This window comes from Talpa occidentalis, unplaced genomic scaffold, assembly GCF_014898055.3.
Source record: "Talpa occidentalis isolate TD23 unplaced genomic scaffold, MPIMG_talOcc4v2.1 talOcc4.8, whole genome shotgun sequence".
Taxonomy (NCBI): domain Eukaryota; kingdom Metazoa; phylum Chordata; class Mammalia; order Eulipotyphla; family Talpidae; genus Talpa; species Talpa occidentalis.
Genome location: NW_023605194.1, coordinates 41,799,066 through 41,822,777, shown reverse-complemented (window position 1 = coordinate 41,822,777; position 23,712 = coordinate 41,799,066). Strand labels below are relative to the sequence as shown.

General features: G+C 37.6%; 1 protein-coding gene across 6 annotated transcripts in view; it reads right to left on the bottom strand.

Moving 5' to 3' along the window:
• The window catches only part of CFAP70 (cilia and flagella associated protein 70), a 60,446-nt gene that overhangs the window by 19,241 nt on the left and 17,493 nt on the right, over nt 1-23,712 (bottom strand). For all 6 annotated transcript variants that reach the window (XM_037495938.2, XM_037495943.2, XM_037495942.2 and 3 more), the window contains 10 exons: nt 22,305-22,399; nt 20,848-20,947; nt 19,193-19,327; nt 14,771-14,941; nt 14,520-14,600; nt 12,866-12,957; nt 9,901-9,961; nt 9,408-9,602; nt 7,609-7,740; nt 2,779-2,904 (listed from right to left, as the gene is read on the bottom strand). In XM_037495938.2, coding sequence (XP_037351835.1) covers nt 2,779-2,904; nt 7,609-7,740; nt 9,408-9,602; nt 9,901-9,961; nt 12,866-12,957; nt 14,520-14,600; nt 14,771-14,941; nt 19,193-19,327; nt 20,848-20,947; nt 22,305-22,399 — 1,188 coding nt within the window. The remainder of the gene's footprint in view (nt 1-2,778; nt 2,905-7,608; nt 7,741-9,407; nt 9,603-9,900; nt 9,962-12,865; nt 12,958-14,519; nt 14,601-14,770; nt 14,942-19,192; nt 19,328-20,847; nt 20,948-22,304; nt 22,400-23,712) is intronic.

The window sequence follows — 23,712 nt, the reverse complement described above, 5'->3', positions numbered from 1 at the left end:
ACCCAGTGCTTATATAAATAAATAAATCTTAAAAAAGAAAAAGTCTGGGCCTCCCCGGTGGCGCAGTGGTTGAGCGCCGGGTTGCGATCCCCGCAGCCTCGGCAGCGCCGGTTCAATCCCCGGCTGCTCCCCAGCCACTGGAGGAGGGTCCCACATGGTGCACAGACCTCTCCTGCCGCCTGCTGCTCCCCTCAGCAGTGTTCTTTGGTCCTTCTGCCTGCTCTGCTCCCCCTCTGGCTCTGGTGAATTCTCTCACCCTCCCGTGCTTCTGACTGTACCCAGTGCTTGTATAAATAAATAAATCTTTAAAAAAAAAAAAAGAAAAAGAAAAAAAAGAAAAAGTCTACCTAAAATTAAACTATGGCGATGGCTGCACAACTCTACAAATATACTAAATACCATTGCACACTTTAAATGCATTACTGTTATGGTAGGTGAATTATATCTCAATAATTAAACAAATATAAAAGGAGGTTCAGATGATTCACATAAATGTATGCAACTCATGATGTCTGTGATAGGCAATACTAATAGACCTAGAGAACTCAGCTGTTATTCATGACACTTAGTAAATGTTAGAAATATTTGCTAACTGCACTGAATACAAGCTATATGCTTTTAATTATTTACAATAAAATAAAGTTTTTCTTTTGGTTCTGTGGATTTTAACACATGTATAGATTCATGTTATCATCACCACAATCAAAATAGAGAACAGTTTACCACTCCAAAAAAATCTCATGCTACCTGCATCTACTACCCATAATCTCTGGCAATCATTATGTTGTTCATTTTGTCTTTCCAAAAATGCTATTTAAAGGAACCATAAATTAAGTAATCTGACACTGACTTCTCAAATAGAATGCCTTTGATATTCATGCAAATGCATGTGCATCTATTTCTTTTATGTTGAATAATATTTTTATTAAATGGATAGATCATGCATTAACTCCTCACTTAATGTTGTTAATACATTCTTGGAGACTATGATTTTAAGCCAAATGACATATAACTAAAAGAAACAAGTTTGTCCACAGACTAATTGGTATAACTAAAAGTTAAGTTTCTATGGCATATTTTTGGTCACAAAGACAAACTAATGCCATTCGCAGCAACATGGATGGAGTTGGACGGGATTATGCTCAGTTTTATAAACTAGAAAGAAAAAGAAAAATATCGGATGGTTTCACTAATAGGAGGAATGTAGAGGAGCCAAATAAGGGATTAGGGAAAAAAATAATTATAATAAAGTAAAAATCAAAATCAATAGGCAACCATAGACCAGAGACATCCTGTAGGAGAGGAGGAGGAAAGGGATCAGGACAGAGGTGGGAAGAGCACAAGGGACTATGGTGATGGTGCAAGGGTAATAACAGGTGGTAGGAATTTCATGGGAAATCATACATTGTACAAAAACGAAGGATGGTGTAATAAATATATATTAAAAAATTAAAAAACCCAAAACATTATAACCAAAAAAAAAAAGATATCACCCAACTTCTGAATAAATACCTGAAATATTTCTAATATTAAACACTCATTGTACACAAACATCCATTTTCCAACCTGCTATTCTAGTTTAGATTATCAGGTGGCTAGAACCAAGCCTGGACAGGATGCCCTTCCATAGCAGCATACACACACACACACACACACACACACACACATTCACGCACACACAGAGTGGGACAATTTAGACATGTCAATGAACATAACATGTCAATGAACAGAGTCAATAATGAATGAAATAATGTTATTTGAGGACCTGCTGTAGTTGATCTATTCACCCTTTGAAAAGGGGTGAGTTGCTGCTAGTTTGGGCAATTATGAACAGAGCTGCTAAAAACACTCACGTACTTAAGATTTCATTTCTTTATGGTAAATATCCAGTGTGATATGTTAAATGTATTAAGAAATTACCCAACTATTTTTCAGTAGCTGCTATCATTGTACATTTCCTCGCAAAGTTCTGAGTTTCAGTTGCTTTTGTATCCTCACCAGCACCTACTATTGTTAGTATTTTTAATTTTATTTATTTAAATAAATGAGAAGTGGCATTCATTGTGGTTTTAATTTTCATTCCCTAATGTTAATGATGTTAAACATCCTTTCATGTTCTCATTTACTAAAATTTCATATCCTCTTTAGTAAAGTGTCTATTTAAATCCTTTGTCCATTTTTTTTAATTGTTGACTTTGTAGAGTTCTCAATATTTTGGATATAAATCCTTTGTCAGATATATGTTTTGCAGATATTTTCTCTTAGCCTCTAACTCTTTTTTCTCCTCTCTCTCTTAATAGTGTCCTTCACAGAGCATATGCTTTAATTTGGAAATTCCATTTACCAAACTGTTTTCTTTGATGAATGATACTTTGGTTCATGTCTAAGAACTCTTTAACTCCAAGTCACCAAGATTTTCTCCTCTGTTTTCTTCTAAAACTTTTACAGTTTTATGTTTTACACTTAGACCTATGGCCCATTTTCACTTGATTTTTATATAAGGTTTGAGATTTAGGTCGAGGTTCATTTTTTTGCATATGGAAGACCAACTGTTCTAACACAATTTGTTGAAAAATCTATCCTTTATCTATTGAATTTCTTTTACACTTTTGACAAAAATATAATGTCCTTATTTGTTTGGACCTATTTGGTATTTTTTAGTGGTCTTTGTGTCTACCCTTTCACAAATCAAGTTGGATATTAAACAGTCAAAAATATAGTTATTCCTATATTGCGCAAATAACGGTAACAACAACTACTCTGAAGACATATAATTACCTCTTCATGAAACACTTTTGCCATTTTAAAGTCCTCGTTGACTTCTGCTTCAAATGCAAAGAGTCGAAGCCTTTCATTCATTGTATAAATGGTTGAAACAGCACCCTGGATGTCATCTGGCATGGTCTTGTCAACATCAAAGTGTTAGGCAGACAAAATGAAGCAATTATAAGTAGAGAAGATTTATAAGAATATACCATATGTGAGATTGTAGCCATGAGATCTAAAATGATATTAATTTCTTACAGTCTTGCCAATAGTTAGGGAGTAAGGTGAACCAACAGAAATATCTAGGGTGAAAGGGTTCAGATATCTGAATACCAACTAGCTGAGTTTATGGAAGTGAGTAAATTACTTATGGCAGAGTTGGTCTCAGCCTTCAGGGGAAGTCAGAATCTCAAAGCAAGTCATCTCTGATCTCACATACCTTCCTTCATTTTCTCTAGTATAAAGGGCAACTGCAATTACTTTTCAGATACCATGACATGAAAAAAGTTGGCTAGCACTAACTAGGATCTTCAAACATTGAGAAAATAGCATACTAAGCGTAAAGCCTTGGAAAGCAGATTTATACTTTAGTGGGATATACAGACAGATCCTACAAAGGAGATATTTAGAAAATGGTGGAAAGGTAGATGGAAACCTAGAAAAATAATGTAGCTTATACACTCAGATAGGAAAGAAGATCTGGTACAAAAAGTAATCTCCTGGGTCAGAAGGTATGATCAAGGAACCTCCCCACCAAATCTTTAATAAGAGTAAAAATAGTATCTCTGACTTTAACTAGTTGCTAAGAGATATGTAGAGTAAAACTAAATTTGAGATGGGTCAGAAAGCTTTTGATTATTTATGAATGCTTCTGTTCTTTGTTCATTTTAGTTTTGCTGATGTTGACCAACAAATCCCTCCACATTTCTATGCCCAAACCAGAAATGCCAATATATAATTCCTACAACCATGTGCCAAGACCTTCTGCCTTTTTTTGTCATAGTCTCCCTAAAATTTCTAACTTCATTTTTACACTTCCAGTATGCCTATCATTTCTCCCCTTTACTTTCAAGGAAGACCTTATTTCACAAAGAAAGTTGAAATAATTAAGAAAGAAATCCCTCAACTTTTGAATCTCACAACTAACCTACTCGTTTCTGCATTCACTGTATCTCTTTGCTTTCAGTCTCAGAAGAAGAGGCATCACATCCTTCTGTTTCAAGGCTAGCCCTTCCTTCTAAATTATCAATCCTTTCCCACTTATATACCTAGGATTGTCATCTTTTCCAACACTTTCAACTCCCACTCTCCTGGCTCCTTTCCCCAAACTTGTGAAAGTGCTAACATCTTTTTCCATCTTAAAAAGATGAGTACTGTGATTTCCAGGGGCTACTTTTCCACTTCTTCCCTTCATCTCCAACTTCTTTTTTTTTTTTTAAAGATTTATTTATTTGTTTGTTTGTTTGTTTGTTTGTTTTATTTATACAAGCACTGGGTACAGTCAGAAGCGCGGGAAGGTGAGAGAATTCACCAGAGCCAGAGCAGGGAGCAGAGGAGGCAGAAGGCCCGAAGTACACTGCTGAGGGGAGCAGCAGGCAGCAGGAGAGGTCTGCGCGCCATGGATGGGGGACCCTCCTCCGGAGGCCGGGGAGCAGCTGGGGATTGAACCGGCGCCGCAGAGGCTGCGGGCAGCTTCGCAACCCAGCGCTCAAGCGCTGCGCCACCAGGGAGGGCCCATCTCCAACTTCTTGAAGGTGTATTCACCTGCTTCCTAATCCCTCATGTAACCCTTAGCTCATTATTATTTGAGTCCTCTGAAATAGCCCAATATAATTGCTGTATAAAAATTAATAGTAACCTCCTTATTGCCAAATCTAATGTTTTCTTGAACTCCAACAAAAATTTGAGTGTTGATCACTTTTTCTTCTTACATGTCTCTTTCCTTCGCTTCTGTGACACCACTATTTTCTGATTTTTTTCGCCTTCTTAACAATGCCATTTGTCTCCTCCATTAATTATTTTACTCATTTATCCCTTAAAATGTTGGTGTTTCCTAAGGTTCTACCACAAGCTTACTTGTCTTTCTACTCATGTTTTTCTCAGCAGTTTCATCTATGACCACATTGTAACCAACATCTATACACACATTACTTCCCAAATTTCTTATCTAGCTAAGATCTCTCTCTTGAGCAAAACCCCACTGGAGTCAATATTCAAAACTGAATTCAACCTGCCTTCCACCATATTTACTCATGTTGTATTTCTTGTCCTGGTTACTGGTACTACCAGCTACCCAGTCATTAGATTTTTTTTTTTTAAAGATTTATTTATTTATTTATACAAGCACTGGGTACAGTCAGAAGCACGGGAGGGTGAGAGAATTCACCAGAGCCAGAGCGGGGAGCAGAGCAGGCAGAAGGACCGAAGTACCCTGCTGAGGGGAGCAGCAGGCGGCAGGAGAGGTCTGCATGCCATGTGGGACCCTCCTCCGGTGGCCGGGGAGCAGCCGGGGAGCGAACCGGCGCTGCAGAGGCTGCGGGCAGCCTCGCAACCCAGCACTCAACCACTGCGCCACTGAGGAGGCCCCCCATCATTAGATCTTAAACCTAAGAATCTTTGACTACTCTTCCTCCTTACTATTCAACAGCCAGTTAACATGCCAGTTTTACTCCCTCTAACACATTTATATATTTCTATCAGAGTGCCTCTGTAAAATGTAAATCTGATTATACTGTTCCCCAGTGGGAATAATTAAAGTTATTGCTGATATCTGGAAAAATCAAAGCTTCTTTATGAGGCATACAGGACTTCCTCCACACTCCCAACTTCTCTACTAGGAACTGATCCCTGGTCTCATCTCCTGTTTCTTTATCCTTCAGCTTCTTCAGCCTCTGCTCCTGCATTATGTGCAGTTTCTGTATTCTTACAAGTTTCCAAGACTTAGTGATACTCCCTGTAACTCACATGCTCTGAAATATCTACCTACAGAAATTCTGTTCACCCTTCAATGCCCAGCTCAAGCCATAGCTCTTTTGTGAATTCTTCCTTGAACGGTCTCGAGTAAAGTTGATCTCATGTTGACACCCTCTAACCTGTCCTACCATGAATTGCTTCTGTCACTGCACTTACCTCACTCTGCTATACCTATTTATGTTTTGTGCCTGTTCTTCTCCTAGACAGGGGCTCCTTGGAGATACAGGACATCAGTAATTAATATCTCATTTTCAATTCTCAATTGTTTTCCAAATTAAGTCATCCAAATAATTTGTGCATAAGGCTGGATTGTTCTCTTAATCCTATGATACTGGACCTTCCTCTCCTATCTCTTTCAGGAAAGTTGAATAAGGTGAAAGAAAAAGTGATGCTACGTAGTAGAGAAGGAAAGAACAGAAAGGAAAGCGCTAATAGAAGCTTTGAATCCTGTCAAAAAATGGGCAGAAGAGCTAAAAAGAAACTTCTCTGAAGAGGAAATGCAAATGGCCAACAGGCACATGAAAAAATGTTCAACATCACTTGTAATCAGGGAAATGCAAATCAAAACTATCATGAGATGCCATCTTACACCAGTGAGAATGGCACATATTTAAAAAACTAGCAACAACAAATGTTGGCGAGGATGTGGAGAAAAAGGAACTCTCCTGCACTGCTGGTGGGAGTGCAAACTGGTCCAACCACTATGGAGAGCTGTGTGGAGATTTCTGGACCTACTAAACATAGAGCTTCCATGTGATCCAGCAATTCCACTCCTAGGTATTTACCCAAAGGACACAGAAACATCAATTCCAAAGAGCACCTGCACACCTATGTTTATAGCAGCACTGTTTACAATAGCTAAGCTTTGGAAACAACCCAAATGCCTAAAAATAGATGACTGGATCAAGAAGATGTGGTACATATACACCATGGAATATTACTCAGCATTCAAAAAAGATAAACACATGCAATTTGCAGCAACATGGATGGCGCTGGAAGGGATCATGCTCAGCGAAATAAGCCAGAAAGAAAAAGAAAAATACCGGATGGTCTCACTCATAGCAGGAATCTAGAAAACTTAAATAAGGGACCAGGAAAATGAATAACTATAAGAAAGTGAAAATCAAAATCAACAAAAAACTATGAACCAGAGACTCTCTATGGGGAGTGGGGGGTGGGGAGGGGAGGGATTGGGGTCAAAATAAGAGGGTTGCAATTGTATGGGGAATATAAAAATAAAATTTATTAAAAAAAAAAAGAATAGAAGCTTTGAGGAGGCCTCGTTAACTAGAGACTGCCACAGAGACAAAAGACCTTGATTTTACTATTGTTTTCAAATAAATCACAACTGCATGCATTAAAAACATGAGCAAATGAAGGCAAGTGCAAGCTGTGCAAATATAAATAGGCAAGTGGAAAGGGAGCAGACCATCAGTCAAATAAAAAAGGCATGTTTGATGTATCAATGCAATTTGAATATAACATCTGAAAACTTAAGGTTTTTCCTTTATTTGATTGAAAAAATTGAGAATTGCATACATTCATAGAATAAATCAATACTATTTTTGTTTCAATATTTATATAATTTTATTTTTTTAATCCATCACATTTATGACAGTTAAGAAATTAATTTTTCTAGGAAACAATTTTTCTAGGAAAGTGTAGGCCCCCTTATACTCTCACCCAAACTAGTCTTATAAGTTAGACAGTATTTATTAGTTTGTGTTTTCAGTGTCTACCACAGTGTAGACACCTCAATAATGTTTTTCAAATTAATGAAGACAGGATGCAAGGAACAAAGAAACCATTGAAAAGAGACTTTGATATGCTATGGAAGAAAGGAAGGGTTTTTAGGTCTTGAACACATACCTGGTTTAGGGCCACATGCATCTGATCGACCAAGAACACATAGAGTTCACTAATAAATGTCTGTAGTTCTTCCTGGCTTTCAAATGATGTTGTCCTCAAATACTTCTCTCTCACAATCTTTACCACAGCATGCTGCAAGAAACCAAGATAACCTATTGGATAACACAGTCTAGCACCATGCTGATAGCACAGGCCTCCCTTCAGTTTCTGGTATAAAGCTCATCACAACTTCAGAAGGTGATTGATTTCACCAAGACTGTTGTTTCTCTGATTTCCCCTGCGCCCACCCCCTGCCCCCAACATACTCTGCAACTTTTCTTGACATCACCATCATCACTAATACAGGCAATGCAGGACTCATGCTGTGTGAAGATAGTCATAAAGCCAAAGTAAATCTTAGCATTTAGCTTATGCATTATGTCTCTCACAGAAACTATGTGATTCAAGAGAGAGGGAGAAAGTTGTGGTTCGAGAACTGAAGAATGGAATTCTGGTCCTATAGGTTCTATCCTGTAACCTCAAATTATTTTACATGTGGGCACCTTGGTTTCTTCACTTGTTAAAAGGATATGTAATTCTGGTGTTACTACCTTACTTTAGAAGATGATAGAGAAACCAGAGAGAAATAACAGATCATGGGGCTTACAATGCTGTACAAATAATATTGCTAAGGACAGAAAAACTTTTTTTCTCTCTCAAGCTGACATAATTACCAGATGTTGTATTAAGCACTTTGCATGCTTTATATCACTTAATGCTTTATATCAACTGCATGCTTTATATCAATTGCATGCTTTATATCAATTGTATGCTTTATATCAATTGCATGCTTTATATCAATTGTATGCTTTATATCAATTGCATGCCTTATATCACTTAATGCTCATAATGACCCCATGTGAAAATACTAATATTAATCCTCATTGTTACGCAGAGAATTTGAGGTTCTGAGAGCTAAGTAACTTAACCACATTCAGCTAGTAATTGTAAAGCCAGGAATCAAACTGAGATGGACTATGCCACCTACTGAAAATAGCTTCCTGCCTCCATGAGCATTAGTTGATTTTCACTTTATTATTTTTGTGTGTTTTCTTTGCATCTGTTTAGTACAATACAAGTCACACAATAATTATGCACAGAGAGGCTATGTAGCATAGTAGTTAAGAATGTGAGTTCTGGAGCCAGACTACCAGAATTTGAGTTCCTATTTGACCTTTACTTTGCTTGTGAACTTGAACAAATTAATTAATTAACTCATTTTGTATTTTTTTTCCATCTGTAAAACAAGGAGTACCTACTCATAGGTTCTATAGATTAAACTGGTAAAATATGAAGCATTTTAAAATGCTGGTATAGAGAAGAAATATCTGGGATACAGCAAATAATAAATATTAGCCATTATTATTTGGGAAATTAACATTAAGTAAATATTTTTCAAATCTTAGTGATTCCATGGACTATGATAAGTTCTACAATAGGGCTGAGACAAGTAGTCATAGAATCTGAACCAGGTAGTTCCTGCCTGGTACAGAAACAAGAAATCTGGCCCTAAATCTGGCCTGGGTTCAACTAAAGAATTAGTTTCCTGAAGTTCACTCTTCGCATGGATACTGAACCATTTCAAGATTCTGCAGAAGTAAAGTTTCTCCCGATATTTAATCAGTGAACATTTCTCTTTGCACCCTGTGTAAAAGGTAGGTACATAACTGGACATAATCAGAGGGAAAACAAACAATTGGGTAAGTAGAAAAGATGCTTCATTTTAAAAAATAGAATAACTGAATAAATGAATATTTTACCTTGAGTTGTTCCTTGAAAGCAAAGTATTTTCCAGAGGAATTAAGTTCATAGTTGAGTTGGCACTTCTGCTCCTCCAAGGTTTCATTATCTATATCTCTACCCAGTTTAGCCACCTGTTTTCCAAACATCCTATGATACTCATCTAGAATGGCTCTAGAAATGTTCTTGATCTGCGTGTGATAGTCATTCACCGCCTAGGAAAATAAAGTGCCTGGTAAAAGGTGTCAAAGAGGCCAAGATGTAGAATGGAAGTCTAAAACTTAGTATAAATTGCCTTTTTCTTCCCCGCTCATATTAAACAAAGATTAAACACTGCATACTATTTATTGTATGCTACTAGTTACAAGTAGAACCAGAAAGGAAAATATGTGAAACATTATTTGTCACCACTTCTGGAGAACAAATTCAAAGTCCATAGCTAATTTTTAAATGAATGCACTGGTACACTCAACACCTTATTAGTTATAGTTTTGTTTTGGGTTGGGCACTTGCCTTCTGAGCTCCTCCTATCCGGCGGGTAAGAGGTGGCCTTGGAGGAATCATTTCCTTAACCCTGTATCAGAAAAAAACAACTTTATTCTCCTATTTCTCACCTCCAAAGAGCCTGGACGGAGAGATATAAGGTCTGTTCTCCCATCTAATTGAGCACTGTGCTTTTCTTTCATGTAAAAGCCTAGATATGTGAGTCCCAGAACAATATATGGCTTTGGACTAGACAGGAAGGAAGCAACTACTTGGAGAGTATCTAAGTTATACTTTTAATTTTAGTCCTGACCTTGCCCTTATATATTTTAAAACATGTGTTATACACAATAAGCTGCTTTATTCAGGGACTGGAAAAAAATAGGTATTATAATTTTGGGTTCTCAGTAGAATGTCGGGAATCACAAAACTTGGAATTTTTTTTTTTTTTTAAAGATTTATTTATTTATTTATTTATACAAGCACTGGGTACAGTCAGAAGCGCAGGAGGGTGAGAGAATTCACCAGATCCAGGGCGGGGAGCAGAACAGGCAGAAGGACTGAAAACACTGCTGAGGGGAGCAGCGGGCGGCAGGAGAGGTCTGCGCGCCATGTGGGACCCTCGCCGGTGGCCAGGGAACAAACCAGCGCTGCAGAGGCTGCGGGCAGCTTTGCAGCCCAGCACTCATCCACTGCGCCACCAGGGGAGGCCCAAAACTTGGAAATTTTAAGTGCTATATGCAACTGAAAGTTTTCTTTCCTCTCGATCTGAGATTAAAAAAAAAAGTTTACTCTTGGTCATTATTTATAAGATTGCATTAAATTGGCAATAACGATATCAGACTTTATAGTGAATAAGAAAACATATTTTGCCAGGCCTTCCTTATGGCACAGCGGTTGAGCGCTGACTTGCAAAGTTGCCCGCAGCCTCTGCAGCTATGGTTCGATTCCCGGTTGCTCCACGGCCACCGGAGGAGGGTCCCACATGGCGTGCAGACCTCTCCTGCCGCCCGCTGCTCCCCTCAGCAGTGTACTTCGGTCCTTCTGCCTGCTCTGCTCCCTGCTCTGGCTCTGGTGAATTCTCTCACCCTCCCACGCTTCTTTTTTTTTTTTTTTTTTTTAAAGATTTATTTATACAAGCACTGGGTACAGTCAGAAGCGCGGGAGGGTGAGAGAATTCACCAGAGCCAGAGCGGGGAACAGAACAGGCAGAAGGACACGGCAGGAGAGGTCTGCACGCCATGTGGGACACTCGCCGGTGGCCGGGGTTCGAAGCGGCACTGCCGAGGGTTCGAACCGGCACTGCCGAGGTTACAGGAAGCTTCGCAGCCCAGCGCTCAACTGCTGCGCCACCAGGGGAGGTCCCATTGTGGAGCTTACATTCTACAGAGAAAAGAAAGACAATGAACAAGAAAACTAATAATGATAAATGTGTTAGTGATTTGTGCTTATGGAGGAAAATAATGCTGAAAGGCAAAGAGACTCTGGAGGGACTGGTGGTAGTGGAGCAGGGGGAACATATTGCACCAGAGGCCTCACTGAAATGAAAACATCTGAGTAAAGAACTGAGTGAAGTGAGTAAGCAAGTCATATAGATGTCTGGGGTAAGAAAGTGATAGGCAAAGGGAACAGCAAGTTTAAAGGCCTTCCTGCAAGAGTGAACCTGGCATGGATGAGGAATAGCAGGGAGGTCTCAGAAAATGTAAAGGCAAAGTAATTGCAGAATATGTAGGCCCTGTAGGAATTTTGACTATTACTCAGTATGATGGAGAGTCACAGGTAGTTTCTGAGCAGATGAGTTACATAAGTTTACTTTTATTTTAATATAATCATTATAGAATACAGTAATATGAATAAACATGCCCTCAATTAAAAAAGAAAAAGAATAGGGGGCCTACTTGCTGGCATAAGGGGTTAAGTTATAGCACTATGAAGTTATAAGGGGTTAAGTTATAGCACTATCCACAGCCACTGCAGCACAGCAGGAGTTCCGTCCCCCACCAGCCAGGGAGCTAATCCACATGGTGCAACAGACATCTCCTGTGTCACCTGCAGCTCCCTTCAGCAGTGTATTTCAGTCAATCCACCTGTTCTGTTTCCCACTCTGTCTCTGGTGAATCCTCTCGCCCCCCCCCCTTACCTCTGGCTTGTACCCCAGTTCTTGTATGCATAAATAAATAAATCTTAAAAAAAAAAGAATAGGTGCGCAGACCTCTCTGGCCGCCCGCTGCTCCCCTCCGCAGTGTACTTTGGTCCTTCTGCCTATTCTGCTCCCCGCTCTGGCTCTGGTGAATTCTCTCACCCTCCTGTGCTTCTGACTGTACCCAACGCTTGTATAAATAAATAAATAAATAAATCTTTAAAAAAAAAAAAAAAAAGAATAAACTTCCCAAATGTCCATCATCTGAAAAATGGAAAAATCAAATGTGACATATCTGTACAATGAAATATCATTCAGCTTGATAGCATTATGTTAAATGAAAGAAGTCAGTTACAAAGAGAGATAAAAAGGATAATCTGTGAATACTATGAATAACTGTAATTATCAACAAATTGGATAACTTGCCAGAAACACAATCAAAGCACTATAGCACAATATAAAAATAGCTTTTAAAAATCACACACACTTATATGTGACTTGGTTTGGTGTGTGTGTGTGTGTGTGTGTGTGTGTGTAATATAGGGACTTTACAACAACTCCAGAAGGATACACACAAAGGTGTGCAAGTGGCTATCACTGAATGAGTAGAAATCTTGGTATTTTTAAAAACTTTTTTGCTGATCTTGATTTTCTCAATTATTTTGTAATGGTCTATATATTGCTCTGGTCATAAAAAAACTGTTTTTTTTAAAATCTATCTTGGAGGAAGGGGAGAGGAGAAAACTACTTGCTGCTTAGCCCGGGGAAAATTACATTTATGGGGACAAACTGATATCCTTTTATTTATACCAAAATTGTCTTTGCAAAACAATTATGAGAACCATTGCTACGCACCTTTTGGCCAGCTCCTCTGGCATTCGCTTTGGAACCAAGGCTTTGTCTAGCTCAATCTCCAATACAATGTATGTCCCTGCATCTACATATTGCTGTAAAGACATTTTTCTCTAAGTTATTCTTTTCCAGAAACACATATATTTATGAAAACATTTTAGAACACATTATATAGTGAGGAAATTGTTTATACACCCACATACATAGTGTGATCTCCACTGTTGAAAGATTTTTTACATAGAAAAATAGCAACGGTAGTTATCTTTTAGAAAAAAAGGGGTTTCAATTTTATTCCTGGAAACTTCTACCCCAGCTGAAGTCATCTTTGACTTGTTCAATACTTTACGTGGGTCAGTTTTAAGTTCTTTCTTCCATCAAACCTCTTTCATGGATTCTACAGATAAATCTCTTTATAACATTCTTAATTCCCACTCACAATCTTCTTATTACCATCTACCAACTGCAAACCAATGGTCATTTCTACCCTGATATTTGTCAGTATCCTAAATGCAATGTGTGCAAAACTGAACTTACCATTTCCCCATATCAACCTCTCTTTTGATTTTTCTTTGATTCTGTCATTCTTCTAGGAAGTGAGGTTTTAAATTTGAAATATCTTTAACTTTTCTTTCTCAATACACAAAAGCTTTCCAATTTCACATCTTGCCTCTGCAGGTTTCTGACTTCCTTTGTTCCAATGCTTTCCAAACATCAAACTGTGAACACTCATATTTGCTATAAGGAAAGCCTATGGACTGACTTCTGAAACCCCAGCTTCAACATCCTTTTTACTTCCTTACAAGAGTTCTGTCCCCAAACACACACAAGGTCTTATTTCTATGTGACTTAACAAGTTTAACATGAGTCTCCAAATAAGTCTTAAAAAGTCCCTCATGACTATAGAATGAAGCCCAAACTTTTTTTTTTGAAGCCCAAACTTTTTAGCAACACTTTCAAAGTCTGTCTACAACCCAACTCAGCCTTTCACCTTTCTCATCTCCTTCTAGACTCCATTCTTTCTTTTTATTCCTCTATACCATACACTGAATTAATTGATATACCCCAATTATGCTACATTTTTGCCTTGATTCAAGCTGTTTACTGGTCCTGAAATGCCTTTCCCTCCATTTTCATAAGTCTGGCAAAGAGTTCTCTTTATCTTTCACTATTTAGCTCACATGCCGCCTCTTCTAAGAAAACTGACACTGCCCATCCCCAATCTGTTTCCTCTAAGCCCACACAGCACTTATATTTGTGCCTCTGTTGCAGCATTTATCAATATTTCTGTAATAAGATTAGATATATATCTACTGAGTGTCTTGATTAGATATATATACTACTGAGTGTCTTGAGGACAGATGAATAAAAGCTGCAGATGATGCACTATGCATCCCTCATAGTGCTTAATAGACTTAATAAAAGGCATAATTTTTTAATGCTAGAAAGAACCTTAAAGTTAATCAGGAACCCATTCATATCACAAAGTCTCAACAAGATAAAGAAATTTATCCAAGGTCATAAATTAGTTGTGGCAAATAAGGAACAGTAACTCAGATAATGGGAATTTTCTTGCACAGTTTCCACAATATCATACTATTGAGCTCAATAAAGGACTGATGAGTTCAAAGATAATTTCCAACTCTTTATGCGTATTTACCTGTCCTTCTGGATTGTGGGAGAGAGAAGGTTCTACTTCCAAAGGAGTATCTGAGCTCTGAGATTTTATACTAGATGCTTGCTGAAAGAAAATAAACACACCTCAAATTGAATTCATACATTGTCTTCACAATGTCAGGAACAAGAATCATTGCTGCAATTTAATTAAAGTGACATAATTCATCAAATGAGAAATCAGTGTAAGTTTCTGGAATGTAATGAAAGAAAATCATCACCTCGTAAACAACCTACCACATCCCCAGGTCTAGGTTTTCCTTCTAAATCCTTTTCTTTGACTGTTTTATCTTCTTTCAGGTTCTTAGGAACAGTTGACTTGGACAATGGAGAATTAATTCCTCCTACTCTATTATTCTGAGTCAAATGATGACCAGTATCCCGAAACAAGCTTGTTAAACACTTGGTCTGAAAAGAAACCAAAAAATGCAATGAATCACAGACAATGAGAAAAACTCAAGAGGAACCCACATTATTCTTTAACATCATTTAGCTTTCTAGATAATTTTGGTAATTATCTAGAAAATTCTCATAGACTCAGTAACGTAGGGAAAATGAAAAACGTTGTTGTATTGCCAAACTAGTTGAATGAATGAAATCATCACAGAAAAGCAGCTGCCTACCCTATTATATAAATTACCAAGAAGAAACCTTTCAACCTGGCTTGAGTTGGTGACTCATAACTCTTGACACTCTTATCACTTTCATCTTTGACATGTAATTTCACATTAACTTTTAGTGGTTCAATTTATTTCTGTACAAGAAATATTATTCATCTAATCATCAGTGGCTTTTCAATTACAATTGGAAGAGAAGGGCAAGTTTAAAATTCAATGTAAAAACTTTGTATGGGAAAATTCAAACCATACACAAATGACTAGGAAAGTTTTTAATTAAACAGCATGCATGTTGTTTAATATAATTTCATTATAATAATATATATTATGCCGAGTAATTTATGCTGAGTGAAAGAAGATAGATGGGGAAAAAGGAAGAGGAGGAGTAGATACAAGTATGAAGGAAAGATAATGGAACATGAGAAAAATTGGGAAGGAATAATGGATATTTTCATTAGGGTAGGGCGGTAGGGATGGGAGGTGATAGTTAGGTTATAGGAATAAACACCTGGTCTTTTTTTAAAAAAGATTTATTTATGCATGCAAGAACTGGGGTACAGGCCAGAGGTGTGGGAGGTGAGAGGATCCACCAGAGACAGACTGGGGAACAGAACAGGCAGACTGACTGAAATATACTGCTGAGTGTAGCAGCAGGCAAGTCAGGAGAGGTCTGCTGCACCATGTGGGTATCTCCCTGGCCTGGGATTGAACTCATACTGCAGTGGCTGCAGATAGCTTCATAGTGCTGCACCTTAAGCCCTTGTGCCACCAGGGAGGCCCCTATATCAAACATTTTATTTTATTTATTTTTTTAATTTTTTAATTTTAATTTTTTTAGATTTATTTATTCATGCATACAAGAACCCGGGTACAGGCCAGATGCACGGGAGGGTGAGAGGATTCACCAGAGACAGGGCAGGGAACAGAACAGGCAAACAAACTGAAATACACTGCTGAGGGGAGCAGCAGGTGAGACAGGAAAGGTCTGCCAGGCCATATGGGCTTCACACCGGCAGGCCAGGATCAAACCCGCGCTGCAGAGGCTTCGGACAGCTTCACAGCGCTGCACTCAACCGCCTGCGCCACCAGGGGAGCCCCTATTATCAAACATTTTAAATTGTACACTTTGAATACATGCAGTTACTATATGTCAGTTATATCTCAATAAAGCTGCTAAAAAGACAATCCAAAAATATTTTAAAATTGTAAATATTAAACATTAAACATACTCACTATTCTACCATCTCTACAATAATTACTGTATTTCAGAGATTCTAAAATGCAAACTTTTCCAAATTTTAAGACATCTGGGAAATGTGAGCATTTCATATAAATGGTATATGCAATGTGTAATCATTTGTGTCTGTTTTCTTTCACTTACCATGTTTTTGAGGTTCATCCATATATGGTATCTATCAGTAGTTCATTCCTTTTTTGAGGTTTATCCATGTTATCATATGAGTCCTTTTTTAGAAGAACTTTATTGAGATTAAGCCACATTGCTTATAATTCACCCATTTAAATTACACCAAAATTCATTGATTTTGAGATGGCACTTTAGTTTTAATTCATTCTTTTTCATTGCTAAATACTATTTCCTTGTATAGCCATATTATATTTTGTTTATCAGTTCACCAGTTGTGGACATTTAAATTTTTGTGAATTTTGGACTATTATAAATAATCTGCTATAAACATTCATATCCATATCTTTGTATAAATGGGGGTTTTAAGTTCTCTTTGGTAGATTCCTAGGAATGCTTTGCTGGGTTGTATGTTAAGTTTATATTTAATACAGATATCCTACATAATTGTTCTATCAAATATTGAAAGTGGAATATTGATATTTCCATTTTTTATACTTGTTCATTTATTTCCCCATCAATTGCCATCTATTTTTTTTCCTCTACCAAACCAACCATACCCCATCTGCCTCCCTCCCATATTCCCTCTTCCCATCCCCTACCCCCTCTAGTAACCATTGTTATCTTTTTGTCAAGTTCAAGTTATTATTTCTTCTATTGTTTGTGCATAATTGTTTTGGGGTGCTTATATTCTGCATATATGTTTATGTAAGTGAAACCATCCAGAATCTTTCACTTTTTGACTGATTTCATTCAACATAATAACCTCAAGACCCATCCATTTTGTTCCAAATGTCACCATTTCACCTTTCTTCACAGCTATGTAATATTCCATTTAATATATGCTCCAGACCTCCCTGGTTGCGCAGGGGTTAAAGACACAGCACTATCAAGCTATCGCCAGCCACTGCAGCATGAGTTCAATCCCTGGCTGGCCAGAGAACAACCCACAAGGCGCAGCAGACCTCTCTTATCTCTCCCGCTACTCCCCTCAGCAGTGTATTTTAGTACATCTGCCTGTTCTGCTCCCCACTCTTTCTCCAGTGAATCTTCTAACCCCCTGCACCTCTGGTGTATACCCCAGTTCTTGTATGCATAAATAAATCTTTAAAAAATAAGGCTGTAATTTAAACACATATGTATGTATGTATAGATAGATAGATAGATAGATAGATAGATAGATAGATAGATAGATAGATTGACTGATAGATAGATAGTTAGATAGACTCCACAATTTCGCTATCCATTCATCTACTGAAGGGCACTTGGGATGGTTCCATGATACGGCAATTGTATAAAATTTTATAAATTGAATAAAGTAAAAGTTGACAGGGCTTCCCCGGTGGTGCAGCGGTTGAGCGCTGGGTTGCGAAGCTGCCTGCAGCCTCTGCAGCGCCAGTTCTATCCCCGGCTGCTCCCCGGCCACCAGAGGAGGGTCCCACATGGCGCGCAGACCTCTCCTGCCACCCGCTGCTCCCCTCAGCAGTGTACTTCGGTCCTTCTGCCTGCTCTGCTCCCAGCTCTGGCTCTGGAGAATTCTCTCACCCTCCCGTGCTACTGACTGTACCCAGTGCTTGTATAAATAAATAAATAAATAAATAAATAAATAAATAAATAAATAAATAAATCTTAAAAAAAAAAAACCTGTTTTTTATCATATACTGACAAAAAGTTTTTTGGATATAGTTAGTATTAATTTATTCTTCCAGTAGCAGTAAATTAGAGTTGTTTTACCACAATTTTTCTACCAATGAGCACTATCATATTTTAAAGAACTGTCTAATTTTTTTTTTTTTTTTTTTTTTTTTTTAAAGATTTATTTATTTATTTATACAAGCACTGGGTACAGTCAGAAGCGCGGGAGGGTGAGAGAATTCACCAGAGCCAGAGCAGGGAGCAGAGCAGGCAGAATGACCGAAGTACACTGCTGAGGGGAGCAGCGGGCGGCAGGAGAGGTCTGCGCGCCATGTGGGACCCTCCTCTGGTGGCCGGGGAGCAGCCGGGGATCGAACCGGCACTGCAAAGGCTGCGGGCAGCTTCGCAACCCAGCGCTCAACCGCTGCGCCACCGGGGAGGCCCCAAAGAACTGTCTAATTTTTCAGGTAAACAGATAATTTATTAATATTTAAGGTTGTATATCTTTGATTATAAATAAGGTCAAGTGTTTATTCTTATATTTATTGGTCATTGGTACTGCTTCTGTAAACTGCTACTTCACATTAAAAAATTGTTTTTTTATATATTTGACAAAGTGCTTTATATTTTAGGAATAACAGTCATTTTCGTGATATTCAGATATTTCCCCCAGCTTTTCAGTACATTGTAATTTTATTTATGATTTTTTTTCCTACATATAAAGCCTTTCATGTTTTGGTAACTGAAATCTTTTTTATATCTCTCATTGCTTTCAAACATACCAAGTCTTCCCTGAATTCACATCTTTAATGAATAGCCACTTTTATTTTTAATAGTCTTCACATGTAACTTATTGTTCCCAGTTTTGGACTATTCATATTAATAAAATTTTTAAGGTCCAATGGCAAAATGACTGAAGGGCTCTATATTTAACATCCCAGTATACTAACTGGTTCCAAATATCAATTGCAAAGATGTGTAAGCTAAAGATATAAGTACACACATTGTAAAAGAAAATTAGGATGATATCTCAGTTCTTTTTACCTTTTCATAGACTGTGTTGTCTAGATAAGGGTAAACATGAAAAGCTCCCCTAATCCTCTTCACACCTGGATACAGCAATGGAACCATATTAACATAAGCCACGCCGTGAAATGAAAGTGGACTTTCATCATCAGCCTAAAGAAATAAAACCAGAGAGCTGTTAGTGCTATTGAGCAACATAGCAGAAGGTATGGAAATGGCTTTAAGAACTAGCCATGCTACTTAAGTAGCTATGTGATTTTGGATCAGTTATATAAACATTCTGGGTCTCTATCTTCAAAATGGGCTTACTAAGGGCAATATTACTGAGGTAATGCATATAAACAGTATTAAGGAATAGTAAAGTTGTATCAACATATACTCAAATTAATTGAAAGTATATATATCAAAGTAAAAAGTCAGTTTTATTATGTTGTTTTTCAGGAAAAAGTAAAACTTTATAAAAAAACAATAACAACAACAAAACTTAAAAATCAGAAGCTGTGACTTTTAGCTTTAGTTCACAGATTCATATAAATGAAAGGGGACTTATAAAGTGATGACCAGTAATGACCAAAATGTATGATTAACTCTAATCAACTAGTGGAAATGTTTTAGAGTGCTATGTGTATTCTTATCTGAGTTCAGAAGAAAAAGAGTGCTTTGATTGATTAGCAATATCTGCATGAAGAACAAATGACAGAAGGCTATCATGTATTTGCCATCCCTAATTTCATCTAAATTTTCAATACAGAGATGAAAAATATGTTACTAAATATACCTTAACATCATTTTCAATGGCTAATGGCTTGTCATAGAAAAAACTTTTATAAGAAAAAAAATCAATTTAGTGAAAGAAAACACATTTAATCCCTCTTACATTAAAGACAACCACTTAAATTTTGCCTGTTTTAATAACAATAATTAGAAATTAGGTTTAAAAGTCTTAAGTTCACATGGTAACATTAAACTGTTTAGAAATCTAAGGAAAGTTAGCCAATGCATATTATATAATACAGAAGGAAGGGCCTCCCTGGTGGCGCAGCGGTTGAGCGCTGGGTTGCGAAGTTGCCCGCGGCCTCTGCAGTGCCTGTTCGATCCCTGGCTGCTCCCCGGCCACTGGAGGAGGGTCCCACATGGCGCGCAGACCTCTCCTGCCGCCCGCTGCTCCCCTCAGCAGTGTACTTCGGTCCTTCTGCCTGCTCTGCTCCCCGCTCTGGCTCTGGTGAATTCTCTCGCCCTCCCGCGCTTCTGACTGTACCCAGTGCTTATATGTATGTATGTATAAATTGATAAATAAATATGAATCAATCTTAAAAAAAAAGAGAGACATTTATATAATACAGAAGGAGAATGGCTACACAGTAAGTAGTTCGTAAAACTCAGTGAAGGATTAAAGAGAAATAGGATGTCTGGGAATAAAACATAAATAAACTTGAGTGATCTAGAGGAGCTAAAGTGACCAGTTATCCTGATTTTCCAGGGACAGGACAGTTCTGTGGTACATGAGACTTTCAGCACTAAAATGTAAAAAATATCCATCAAATTAGGATGAGTTGGTCACCCAACAGAGCAATCATATTCACATTTTCCTGTGGTATCAAAACTAGAAGTGGAATAACAGGTTGGGTCTGACCCAGTATTTATTACATAAGTGTTTTAATGATCAAATTTACTTTATCAAGTTTGGCAGCTTTCCCTTTGGGTGCAATAACCATAGGAACTCTTGTGATCTCTACAGGCCACAATCGGCAATCAGCAATTCGCTTCTGAAAACTACAAAACAAGAATAAGCCCATTAGAATCATATGCAGAAGAAAAGTGAATATAATTTAGATTAAAGAGAATATTCTTCTTTTTAAAAGTAATGGGATACAGTCAACCCCTCCATATCCATGAGTTCTTCATACATGGATTCAGCCAATTGGAGATCAGAAATACTATGTAGCTAGGCCTATGATGGTTGTATCTTTACTAAACACATACAGACTTTTTTCTTGTTATAATTCTCTAAACAATACATTATATTTACATAAAATTTATATTTTATTAGCTATTATAAGTAGTCTAGAGATTAAAATTTGAGGCAGGGAGAGGGGAGAAGATGGAGGATAGACAGGATCCTTGAGTTTTTATTTCCCTGGATAAGCATCCAGCGGGAGCAGCCACATCTGGAACAGAACTGGGTGAGGACTAGTGTCTTAGCAAGGAGAGCCATAAGCTACCAGAAAGGAAAGGAAAGACTGAGGAACAGAGAGTTAAGAACGGTACCACTTCACTGAGAGGGATATGGCTCTTCCCCAACAGGCCCTCAGGCTCTCCTGTGCCAGCCTGGGAAGGAGAGCACATAATTCACTGTGAGAGTATAACTTGTTTGACAGTTCAACAAGATACCCAGGTGGCCAGGGACTGGTTTGGCAGTGGGTAGAGCCACACAGTTGTCCCAGGTGTGGTCTCTGCCCTCCCAAGAGTGCCTATCCCTGCCCTGGGAGCCAGGAAAGACACCTATCCCTCATTTCAACCAGTGTAAGACCCAACCTTCCCCTACAAGGAAAGTGGAAGAGGCAACAGCAAACTTGGTTTATTTAGTCTGGGTGACAATATGTCTAATAAGCACTATTTCCTAACCTCTCTTGCATCAAGAGATAGCTAATGAGATGTAAACAGAAGTTGTCAGATCCCAGAAAAGCTCTATAAGAGGAACTAAGGTAGCCAACATATATCTTTTTTTAATCCAAAACTATTCCCTTCTTCCAACTTTCTTCCTGGAATGTGAATATGTAGACTGAAATTCCAAAAGCTATCTTGGACCATCTTGGACCATGAGACAATCTTGTGGAAGGATGGCACACATTAAAGAATGTAGAATAAAAAAAAAGATTGAGCCTGGAAACCTATTAACACTGGAGCCTAGGAACCTGATAACACTGTGGATCAGGACTTCTTTCACATGAAAGAGAAACAGGAACCCACCTTGGTTAAGCCATCATCACTAGAAGCCTTTGTTATTAGTAGATGTGGTAGAAAAGCATCTCAGATCATCTTAACTCAAATATAGATAAAATTAACATAAGCAGCATTTCTTCTCACCAACAGTCTTTGTTGGTTCGATCTATTCACTTCCTCTTCCTACCTGACCACTGCAGAAGGATCAAGGTAGCAGCGACTTTCCAAGTCCCAAGTAATCCTTTTTTTTATGCACTCTGCTTGGTTCCTAAATTCCCTGTCCTGTAAAATAAGTTAGAAACTTTTGTTCTCTCAGTCTGCCAATGTTCCATCCTACTCAATCTCTGAAGCATTATTTTAATGGATTTGATCAAATACTTTTACTACTATTACTAATACTACAATAAGTACAACTACTACTGTAACTACTACCACTACCTCATATTTTGTGGAACTTTACTACTAATAAAATAAGATAAATTATGTACACTCTCCTTACATCAATCCTATACTCAGTGCCTGACATTCACTCATTTAATCTCAATTAGCGATCTTTAACCCTGGATGGAGTGAGCATCTAAAAAAATTATCTGGGAGTATTTAAAAAAAATCAACACATGGGCATTGAGCTGGATTATAGCATAGTCATTGTTATTGTTTTAACGGCTTTCAAGGGATTCTAGGGTTGAGAACCAATGACCTAAACAAAATATAGTGCTAGCCTTATCTCTATAATTTTAAGCATTTAGAGTCAGATACTAAAAATAATCCAACCATCTGTAGTTTACAAATTATTTTACTAAATGTTTCCAATAATGATTATCAGTTAATTCAAGAAACACCTGCAAATGTGTCTACAGCACTTTCTATGCCATTGACAAACATGGGTTGTAGTAATACATATGAAAAAGGAAGAGAGGAAGGAAAGGAGGGAAAAGAATGAAAAGAAGAGAATAATTTAAAAAACATAAATGTCTACCAATATAGGAGACTGGTTTAAAGTAAAGTATGTCCATACAATGTCATATCATACAGAAAGCATAAATAAAGTAAAAGAATGAGGCTGCTCTTTAAGTCGTAATGCGGAAAAGTCTTTATATACTATAAAGCAAAAAGAAGAATTTGCAGAATGGTGTAAGAATATCACCATTCTTGCAAAAAAAAAGAAAAAGCAGGATAAGAATATGTGTACTTATTTATGTATGTGTATATATGAAGTAAAAATTGAGATTTTCCTTTGCTTCCAATATGATTAAGCACTTTATATACTTAGTTTAAAATAAATAATATCTTATACCCTGAGATAAAGCAAAAATAGTAATATCTTCCTGACAGATTCTAGTTTTTAAAATAACTCTTTGAATACTTCCTGTATTTATGGACTCCTTAAAGAAAAACAATTTTATCTCATTTACTATATTCAGTCTATGATCTGATCTTTCTCAACTCTGACTCTCTTGCACTTTTTGCAAGAAAATTTTACTTTTCTAAATATTTTTGACAGTAAGCCTTCCTCTGACTATATACATTTGCTTTTATATACACATAAAAAAAACCACCCAGAAGGAAACCAAGAAGTTATCACAAGGGTGACT